The 11,260-nt window shown below is 41.3% G+C and overlaps 1 protein-coding gene across 1 annotated transcript in view; it reads left to right on the forward strand.

The window, feature by feature from the left end:
• The window catches only part of KMT2A (lysine methyltransferase 2A), a 76,409-nt gene extending 65,602 nt beyond the window's left edge, over window positions 1–10,807 (forward strand). The window contains exons 32-36 of the mRNA XM_063093342.1: window positions 3,364–3,542; window positions 3,707–3,810; window positions 4,620–4,703; window positions 5,304–5,433; window positions 5,938–10,807. Coding sequence (XP_062949412.1) covers window positions 3,364–3,542; window positions 3,707–3,810; window positions 4,620–4,703; window positions 5,304–5,433; window positions 5,938–6,213 — 773 coding nt within the window. The 3' untranslated portion in view covers window positions 6,214–10,807. The remainder of the gene's footprint in view (window positions 1–3,363; window positions 3,543–3,706; window positions 3,811–4,619; window positions 4,704–5,303; window positions 5,434–5,937) is intronic.
• The last annotated feature ends 453 nt before the right edge of the window (window positions 10,808–11,260 follow it).

Here is an 11,260-nt window from a genome sequence, read left to right on the forward strand (position 1 = left end):
ATACCATAGTTCATGTGGTTCCTTCTACCGGGATTGACCTACTTCCCTCCATCTTCATTCTCCTCCCCAAATTCCTTTACTTGTTTGATAGACTCCTGTTAATAATCCTTCAAGACCCTTCTCAAAGTCACCTCTTTTCTTTAACTTTTTTTGACCATTCTCCCCTGTGCCAACAGAAATCCCAACTCTTAACTGATTTAAACAGTTAGATAATTTATCATCTTACATAACAGAAAGTCCAGAGGTAGGACAGGCATCAAAATTGATTTATATGGGAGTTTGCAATGTCATCAAAGACCTAGATTTTTTTCTTCTTTCCACTTTGCTGTCTGTGGTAAAGTTTTATCATCAGCCTAATAGCAAATAACCATAGCAGTTCACAGGATCACATTGTCATTGCAATATCCAGAGGAACAGGAAGGGCTTTTTATTAGAAACAAACGGATGTCTCACATCTCAGACCAGAATTTAGTACAATGTCCATTCCTAAGCTAGTTACCAGAGAGAAGACTGGAATTCCCAGGATTGGCTTAGACTAAGGGGTGGAAGGGGTGCTGGAAGTTAACCACAACAATCAGTACGTTCCCCAATCCAAAACCTGGCCATCATTCTTCATCTCCAGTGCTATTACCTTGTCCTTGTCCTCATGACCTTATATTCTAGTGGTGGGTATAAGTACCCTGAAGAAGATAACATGGGGTAATGAAATCGAGAGTAACACAAAGGTGGTAGTTGGTAGCAGGGAACCTCTTCTAGATAGAGTAGTCATGTCAAGCTAGGGCTAGGGCTCACAGACCCCTCAAGCCTGTTGTATAGAATGGGTCACAAACCCTTCACATGCAGGTCCACGAGCTATGTAACAGGAAAAGATCCTGGGAGCTGTGGGTAAAAATTAATAGGCCTTATTCAGAGCTAGGAGCAGCCACCCTAGTGGCCTCTCAGAGCATCCTAAGAAGCGGAGGCAGTGGCCTGTGTCAGAGCCGTTAGTCCTTTATACTTAAGTCCATAACCCAGGATACCTGGGTGCTCATATGCAGTTACATTAGACAATAACCAAGGAACACCTGGGTGCATGTGGATATTTACATCAAATGCTTGGCAAGCTTCTGAACATCTGAGGGGCCCTGACCATTGTCCTTCACTTTCCCTACAAGTCAGAAAAGGAGTCTCTTGATGAGGTGACATTTGTGCTTAGACCTGAGTGATGATGAAAAGGAACAAGTCATGCAAAGACTTACAGCAAAAGGCCTTAATGCAGAGGAAACAGCAGATGAAAAAATCCTGAAGTGGGAATGCTTTTGGTGTGTTTATCATGTCCTTTCCATGAAATAAAAGCTCTATGAATACAGACAGGTAACTTGCCTGTCTTGTTCACCTCTGAATTCCCAAGGTCCTGCCTGGAATAGTGAAGAGATGGAAAGAATGCCTGGAATATTGTAGGTGTGAAATAAATATTTGTTGAGTGAATAAATGAATCCTCTGCAAAAGAATAGATTGTTCCCTCTTAAGAGTACCAACCGTACTTTATACTGTAGCTTAATTTGGACAGTTTTCACATTGCATAATTGATATACGTATCTGCCTTCTTCTGCTGTGAACTCCTTGAGAACAGGGTCCGTGCATAATTCATCTTTGTTTTCCCATTATCAACACAATACTTAATCTCATTGTAAGCCCTTATAGAGTTGAACATTCAGCCTACATAATGAACTTTCATGGAAAATGAACTTTCCATGAAAATATACTTGAGTATTTAGTATGTTTTTCCAATGTCTTTTTCCACCTAAGAATCCACAGCAGTCTAGAACTCCCAGGAAAAAGTTCTTAGGAAAAATCAGTGTTCTGTTGAAAAAAGAGTTTGCCATTAGCTTATATGATTTAAGTTCTTATATTGTAGACTTGTATACCTAAGTCAAGTTCTCATCAGACCAACAGTTGTACTCATAAGAATATTAACATTAACAGAAAATTAAGAAGGCAACTTTCTGCTTGCCATTGAAACCAAATTATCTGCCTTAGAAATTCTCTAAGTGAAATAGAAATCAGGCCTTTAATAACATCTTTTCCCCTTTCTAAAAAATTACCCAAGGGCCGGCCCCATGGCGCACTCGGGTGAGTGCAGCACTTGGGAGCGCAGCGGTGCTCCTGCCACCGGGTTCGGATCCTATATAGGAATGGCCAGTGCGCTCACTAGCTGAGCGCGGTGCCGGCGACACCAAGCCAAGGGGTTGCGATCCCCTTACAGGTCACAAAAAGACAAAAAAAAAAAAAAAAAAAAAATTACCCAAGACATAGAAAAATTTTTAAATATGGAAAAGCAAAGAACCACAACAACAAATTAAAAGGTAGACCACATCCCATCTCCCAGAAGCAATTATTATTAACATTTAAACATGGATATCCTTCCAGACATTGCATGTGATCCTCAAATAACACCGCGGTTATATCTTAAAACATGTTTCATAAGACAAACCAAGTGTCAGAATTAGATATGTGATCCTAACACAATTACACTTACGAAATACATATCTTTTCCACAACAGACACCATTATCATTTCTGTATCTATTAATAATACCAAAAGCCATATATGTAAATGAAATAATATTGTTTATTTAATAAAAATAAAAACATTAGCTGTTTGCTAGTGTCAGAAAGTATGGCAGTTGTTACTATGCCCTGTCTCTTTAATGAAAATATCTAATCGTTTTAGAAAGCCCATCACCATCTATGCCAGCAGACTTATATAAATGTTTTCACAAAATAAAAAGAAATAAGAAATGCTCATCAACAGCATGAGACTAAGTGAGTAAAACAGAGCAACTATTGAGTGCATTCCTCCATACGTTTACTGTAACAACCCAAGAGAGTTCTGTGTTAGGGGTGTACTAACACTTTTTTAAAGTTTAGTGCAGCACCTGTGTAAATGTGAGTTAAACAGAAACCAGATGCTCCATTACCTGTCAACAGAAATGGGATCATATTTGGAATTATACAGTCCGAGGTTCAAATCTTGTCATACTAGCTATGTGACCTTGGGTGTGTTATTTAAATTCTCTGAACCGAGGTTTACTCACCTTAAAATGAAGCTAGTAACTCTTGCATACACGTGGAACATAGAAAACGGCCCATGGTTTGATAGCATACTTTTTTCACTCAGCAGTCTATCACGGAACTTTCCATAGCAGTAGATCTGTATTGGCATCATTTTAATGGCTATCTAATGCTAATTTCTAGCTAATTTTAATATGCTTTACCCTTGAGCAGCCTCTGGCAGAGTTATTCTCTAGCATAGGCCTTTCTTTGGTTATGCAGTTTCCTGTTGGCTGCACTACTCACTGCCCTGGTACCTTTGATCCTGCAGGTGTCAATGGTTTGAGGATGCTGGGGATTCTCCACGATGCAGTTGTGTTCCTGATTGAGCAGCTGTCTGGTGCCAAGCACTGTCGGAATTACAAATTCCGTTTCCACAAACCAGAGGAGGCCAATGAACCTCCCTTGAACCCTCATGGCTCAGCCAGGGCTGAAGTACACCTGAGGCAAGTTCCATTCTTTTCTGTAGGCAGATTTGGGTCCTGATTTTCTTATCTAATGATACAATTATTTCCCCACATAACTTTTGAGATTTCCAGTGTTAATGCTGTCATCCTGTACTGTTTTATTAAAGCATTTCTCTAAATACGTTTTCATCTTTTGACTCCAGGAAGTCAGCATTTGACATGTTTAACTTCCTGGCTTCCAAGCACCGACAGCCTCCTGAATACAACCCCAATGATGAGGAAGAGGAGGAGGTACAGCTGAAGTCAGCTCGGTAAGTCCTGAGTGCGGAGGGGTCAATAGAAATACTCTTGCTTTCCCTCTGCTCCAGCTGTTCAGCAGTTTTGCTTGAATCAGAATTTCATGGATAACATTTAAGAAGACTAACATATAGTTTGTGTTAAAGTAGAAGTTGCTGTCTGGTAGAGAGAAATATAAGTTAGGGAGGTGTATTAGTCCACTTCTGTTGCTTGTAACAAAAAACCTGAAACTGGATGATTTATAAAGAAAAACAAAATTTATTGCTTACAGTTTCTGAGGCTGGGAAGTCCGAAGTCCATCTGGTGGTGGGGACAGTGACCCAGGGGTCTCCCATTGCAAGATGGTGGGAGCAGAGAGAGAAAGACAGACTCCTATTCTTTCAAAGCCCTCAGAACCACACCCATGACCACCATTTTTAATCCATTCACTACTGCAGGGTCCTATAATCTAATCACCTCTTCAAGGCTCCACCTTACAATTACCATAATAGGATTTCCCACCCTCTTAACAGTCACAGTGGGGGCTAAGTTTCTAATACAAAAAACTTGGGGGACACAATTCAAGCTTCAGTGAGTTTTGGGGGGACATAATTCAATCCACTACATTGGAGGAGAAATTAAAATAACTGTAAGATGTATATTTTCTTTAACCATAACTCTGTCCGCTTTGGATGTACCATCATAAGCACCATGGCAGAATGTACTGTATATTAAAAATGGGCACGAACAAAGAGTGTATTCATATTGTCTAGGAATCTTCAACCCAAGACTCAAAACATTATTTTCTGAAGAAAAGTCATTAATAATCTGTTTTGTCTCTTAGGAGGGCAACTAGCATGGATCTGCCAATGCCCATGCGTTTCCGTCACTTAAAAAAGACTTCTAAGGAGGCTGTTGGTGTCTACAGGTATGGTTAAATTTGTAGAAAGAATTATGGAAAATCAATGAAGTTTTCCAAAATCAAAGTGTACCAAATGCTGGAGTGACCTCCCTCATTCAGTGAGATTTTTATAGACTTTATTAATTGAACCTGATATCCTAGGTCCTACAACTCCTTGTGTTGAACACGAAATTTAACATGATAAGCATTAAAATATTGCTACTGCAGGCCGGCCTGTGGCTCACTCGGGAAAGTGCGGTGCTGATAACACCAAGGCCCCGGGTTCGGATCCCATATACAGATGGCTGGTTCGCTCACTGGCTGAGCGTGGTGCTGACAACACCAAGTCAAGGGTTAAGATCCCCTTACCGGTCATCTTTAAAAAAAAAAAAAAAAAAAATATTGCTACTGCTAGTGGGGTACAGAATGGAGAAATCTCTGGCCATTTGTTAGAACAATTAATATACACAGATCAGGTGGTTCCAAATCCTTTTTTTCCCCCTGAAGTGTGTGTTTCTCCTGGGAAACTAACAGACCAGGAGAATTTATTCATTTATTCATGTATTCACACAATTAAACTTACTTGCAAAATTTGTGCCTGATCTCTTTTCCATCTTTATATCCTAGGTCTCCCATCCATGGCCGGGGTCTTTTCTGTAAGAGAAACATTGATGCAGGTGAGATGGTGATTGAGTATGCCGGCAATGTCATTCGTTCTATCCAGACTGACAAGCGAGAGAAGTATTACGACAGCAAGGTGAGTCTCCCACTTTCACTATCCCAGTTCTTTTAGTTTTGCTGTAGAAAGGGGCCATCAACTATCAGTATGGTCCCTGAATCCCAAAATAAATAGTGTATGTTATTGATTCAAAGACTCCCACACCCCCCACCACCATATTTTTACATCTTAAAAATTTGTTGTGGGCCAGTAAAAGTTCAGAATCCACTTAAGGATTAGTACACAAAGATACTCTTTGAAGGTTTTTCTGAGTGTATCCCAGGATCAAAAGCACATACATAGCTACACAAGTTTAAATTTCTTTTTCCTGCGGAGACATTAAGAAACCTCAAGTCTAGTGCCTGTAATTTGGGAACTCCTCACGGAAGCATTTTGAAAGATAGGTACTGGAAGAAATCTGGAAATTTTACTACAAGAAACTTGTTTATCAGCAGCTATAAGTAACATCAAGAGAAGGTTGAGAAATGTTCTTAAACCTGAGTTATGGGAAGTAACAAGTTCTCCTTTCTCCTGCACATATAGGGCATTGGTTGCTACATGTTCCGAATTGATGACTCGGAGGTAGTGGATGCCACCATGCATGGAAATGCTGCACGCTTCATCAATCACTCATGTGAACCTAACTGCTACTCTCGGGTCATCAATATTGATGGGCAGAAGCACATTGTCATCTTTGCCATGCGTAAGATCTACCGAGGAGAGGAACTCACTTACGACTATAAGTTCCCTATTGAGGATGCCAGCAACAAGTTGCCCTGCAACTGTGGTGCCAAGAAATGCCGGAAGTTCCTAAACTAAAGCTGCTCTTCTCCCCCAGTGTTGGAGTACGAGGACCCAGAACCATCCAAAGCAATGCTGAAGGTCTTTTCCAGCAGCTAAGAGCTCCAGGATTGAGTGGGCAGTTGAGGGGCCTTCAAGATGGCTGAGCTCCCTTACGTCCCATGTTCACATTATACATGTGATTCTACTCCTGGAGAGAGAGATGAGGTCTTGAAGAAAAGATCCACGATCAGCTTTCTCCTGGGGCCTCTCTGATTGTTTGCCGTTACAAAGTGGGAAATGGGGTCCCTAGCAGACCTGCCTGGAAGGAGCCTATAGAGCGTGAGTTATGTTGGGAGATTGGGCCTGAGCATCTCCTCAGAGAGAAGTTGCAATCCCAGCCTTGGCCCTTTCCCAAGCACTGTGAGGGGTCAGGCAAGGCCCCAAATAATAGGGTTGGTTGGATACCTGATAGCTTGCCAGTTAGGCCCTTCTCTGTTGAACAAACAGAGAAGGTCTGGTGGTTTTCCCTACTATCCTCCCACTTGAGAGTTCACTTCTGGTTGGGAGACAGGATTCCTAGCACCTCTGGTGTCAAAAGGTTGTCTTGGGGTTGTGCCAATTACTTACCAAACATTGAGCCTCTGGGCGTTAAGTGGGAGTGTTATCCCCATGAGCCTTATCTCATCCAGTTATTTTTCTTGACAATAGGAGCAGCTTCCCTCTCCCATTCCTTCTCTTCACTCCACTTTCTTCCTTTCCCTCGTCCTTCATCCCACTGCTTTCCCATTCTTCTTTCTGGGTAGTAGGGGAGATTGACTCCCTGCTCAAGGACACTCCCTATCGGGCATAGGATATGCCTACACAAAGTTCCCTGAGCCTGTAAGCACTCCAGGTGGGGAAGTGGACAGGAGCCATTGGCCATAACCAGACAATTTGGAGCAGTTTTCATAAAGCTCCACTGAGAGTTTTAAAGAAATATATGTAGCATGATTTTTTTAGTAGCGGGAAAGATTATTTAAATAAGATTGGAATCATGCAACAACAAGCGTATCACAACCAGGATGACCCCTGGGCCCCATTCCTAGGACCTGGTTACTTTACTTTCCCCTTGTTAAGACATAGGAAGACTTAATTTTTAAAAGGTCAATGTCCAGTTGAAGGCAAAACACTAATCAGATTTCAAGGCCCAAAACTTGGGGACTAGACCACCTTGTGTTGAAGGAACTCTGCCACCCCATGTGCAGTCCATGGATAAAGTAAATTAAATGACACTACTGCCCCAATTACTCCTTAGGATGTGGTCAAAACAGCATCAAATGTTTCTTATCTTCCTTCCCCCAAGATAGTGCCCTGAACCTGTTAAATTAAGTCATTGGATTTTACTCTGTTCTGTTTACAGTTTACTATTTAAGGTTTTATAAATGTAAATATATTTTGTATATTTTTCTATGAGAAGCACTTCATAGGGAGAAGCACTTATGACAAGGCTATTTTTTAAACCGTGGTATTATCCTAATTTAAAAGAAGATCGGTTTTTAATAATTTTTTATTTTCATAGGATGAAGTTAGAGAAAATATTCAGCTGTACACACAAAGTCTGGTTTTTCCTGCCCAACTTCCCTCTGGAAGGTGTACTTTTTTGTTGTTTAACATGTAGCTTGTTTGTGCCCTGTTGACATAAATATTTCCTGGGTTTGCTCTTTGACAATAAATGGAGAAGGAAGGTCACCCAACTCCATTGGGCCACTCCCCTCCTTCCCCTATTGAAGCTCCTCAAAAGGCTGTAGTAGTATCTTAACACAACAGTTTCTCCTCTTTTCCACAGTCTCTCTCCATTCTGGCTCTAGCTCCAGAGTGGTGAGAGGCATTAATCTTTTACATTTCCCTAATCTTTCCTACTTCAGAGTTAGCAACCAACAAGTTGAATGGCAACTTGACACTTTCCATCACCATCTGCCTCATAGATCACCTCCTTTCCTTTCCCTCTGTCCACCAAGTCCTCATACTGCAAAGAACCCATCGATCCCCTTGTGCCCTCTTTTTGGGGCAGCCCATTGAAACTGAAGCACAGTCTGACCACTCACGATAAAGCAGATTTTTCTCTGCCTCTGCCACAAGGTTTCAGAGTAGTGTAGTCCAAGTAGAGAGTGGGGCACCCTTTCTCGCCGCAAGAAGCCCATTCCTATGGAAGTCTAGCAAAGCAATACGAATCAGCCCAGCACTCTCTGCCCCAGGACTCACGGCTTTGTTGTGCCTTCCATCCTGGGCTCCCTTTTCTTCCAACCTTAAGAACTTTGTCTGGTGGCTTTGCTGGAACATTGTCACTGTTTTCACTCTTGTGCAGGGAGCCCAGCACTGTGGCCAGGATGGCAGAGACTTCCTTGTCATCACGGAGAAGTGCCAGCAGGGGACTGGGGAAAAGCACTCTACCCAGACCTCACCTCCCTTCCTCCTTTTGCTCATGAACAAGATGCAGTGGCCCTAGGGGTTCCACTAGTGTCTGGTTTCCTTTATTATTGCACTGTGTGAGGTTTTTTTGTAAATCCTTGTATTCCTATTTTTTTTTAAAGAAAAAAAAAAACACTTAAGCTGCATTTGTTACTGAAATGATTAATGCACTGATGGGTCATGAATTCACCTTGAGAAAGACCCAAAGGCCAGTCGGGGGTGGGGGAAACTCAGCTAAATAGACCTAGTTACTGCCCTGCTAGGCCATGCTGTACTGTGAGCCCCCTCCTCATTCTCTTTCTACCAACCCCAAACCCTGACGACAGGGGAGGAACCCACATCCTTCCTTCTCCTGCCAGCTGCAGATGGTTTGCCTTGCCTTTCTACCCCCTAATTGTCAACCACAGAAATGAGAAATTCCTCTTCTAGCTCAGCCTCGAGTCCATTGCCAAAATTTCAGCATACCTGCCAGCAACTTGGGGGATAAGCTAAGGTTTCCCTATGAGAGGGAAAGAAGGCAAAAATGGCATAGCTGTCTCCAAAGCATGTCTGAGTTTGTTTTGAAAGTGACCAAGGGAATCTCCGCACAAAAGTGCAGTTGAGGAATAGTGGTGGGTCATTCCCAAGAATCCCCCAAGGGGCATCCCAAATCCCTAAGGAGTAACAGCTGCAAACCTGGTCAGTTCTCAGTGTGAGAGCCAGCTCACTTATAGCTTTGCTGCTAGAACCTGTTGTGGCTGCATTTCCTGGTGGCCAGTGACAACTGTGTAACCAGAATAGCTGCATGGCGCTGACCCTTTGGCCGGAATTTGGTCCCGTGACTCCCTCTGTTGCCACCCACCACTTCCAGCACAGCCCCTCCTGTTTTTAGACCAATAACAAGAATTAAGGGGGAAGCCCTGGAAGTTGTAAGTTTTCAACCAGACTCCTTTGCCAGGACCCAGTCCACCACCTTGCTCGCTTCTATCAAACCCCCGGCCAATGCAGTGAGCACCATGCAGCTCCCTTGATTTAAATAAAAAATTAAAAAAAAAAAAAAAAAATACAACACCACACACAAAAAAACAAAAAAAAAATCTTTTAATGAATGTATCTTTCTAAAGGACTGACGTTCAATCAAATATCTAAAAATACTAAAGGTCAAAACCTTGTCAGATGTTAACTTTTAAGTTTGATTTGGGATTTTTAAAAATAGAAATCAAGTTGTTTTTGTTTTTGTTTTTAAGGAAAAGCGGGTCATTGCAAAGGGCTGGGTGTAATTTTGTGTTTCATTTCCTTCATTTTAAAGCAATACAAGGTTATTGAGCAGATGGTTTTGTGCCGAATCATGAATACCAGTCAAGTCTCACACTCTGAAAACTTGCAACTTTTTTGTTTGTTTTGGTTTTCAAATAAATATAAATATATATATATAGGAACTAATATAGTAATGCACCATGTAACAAAGCCTAGTTCAGTCCATGGCTTTTAATTCTCTTAACACTATAGGTAAGGATTGTGTTACAGTTGCTAGTAGTGGCAGGAAAATGTCAGGCTAGCGTTCCTCTGAACCAAACCATAAAGGGATGGTAAAACAGTCCATTCCTAGGATCAGAGAGAAATGCAGAAATGGTGTCACCTGGATTTTTTTCTGCCCATGAATGTTGCCAGTCAGTACCTGTACTCCTTGTTTCTCTATTTTTGGTTATGAATGTTGGGGTTACCACCTGCATTTAGGGGAAAATTGTGTTCTGTGCTTTCCTGGTATCTTGTTCCGAGGTACTCTAGTTCTGTCTTTTCAACCAAGAAAATAGACTTGTGGTGTTTCTTTTATTGAACTTTTAACAGTCTCTTTAGTAAATACAGGTAGTTGAATAATTGTTTCAAGAGCTCAACAGATGACAAGCTTCTTTTCTAGAAATAAGACATTTCTTGACAACTTTATCATGTATAACAGATCTTTTGGTTTTTTTTTTTTTTTTCCTTGTGTTCTTCCAAGCTTCTGGTTAGAGGAAAAAAAAAAAGGAAAATGTGTCTAAAGTCCATCAGTGTTAACTCCCTGTGACAGGGATGAAGGAAAATACTTTAATAGTTCAAAAAATAATAATGCTGAAAGCTCTCTACGAAAGACTGAATGTAAAAGTAAAAAGTGTACATATTTGTAAAAAAAAAAAAAAAAGGAGTTTTTAAACATGTTTATTTTCTATGCACTTTTTTTTATTTAAGTGATAGTTTAATTAATAAACATGTCAAGTTTATTGCTGCACTTTGTTGAGCTTCCTTTTGGCCTTGGGGATGTGTGGGGAGAAAGTGGGGAGGGGTGTAGCCTGTGACCTGGTTGCAAAGTACCTTCCACAGTCTTCTTTTAAGATGGAATCACTAAATCTTTCCCTGTAGCCTACGAGTCCCACTCCACACTGGCTCTCTTAACTGTGTTTTCCAACTTTATTCATCAGTGACGTCTGTTTGGGACCTAATTAATTCTGGATGTGAGGAAGGGGGCAAGAGAACAGAGGAATAGTTTTACCTCCTACATATCTGGGGGGAGTCAAGCAGCAGCTTCTAACATTTTCTCCTAAACTGAATATAATAAAATAAGCACATTTCAGAGAGAAGCTGGAGAGTATCTTCTCTGCTCCACTCCACCTTAAGGCTG

This window comes from Cynocephalus volans, chromosome 4, assembly GCF_027409185.1.
Source record: "Cynocephalus volans isolate mCynVol1 chromosome 4, mCynVol1.pri, whole genome shotgun sequence".
Taxonomy (NCBI): Eukaryota; Metazoa; Chordata; class Mammalia; order Dermoptera; family Cynocephalidae; genus Cynocephalus; species Cynocephalus volans.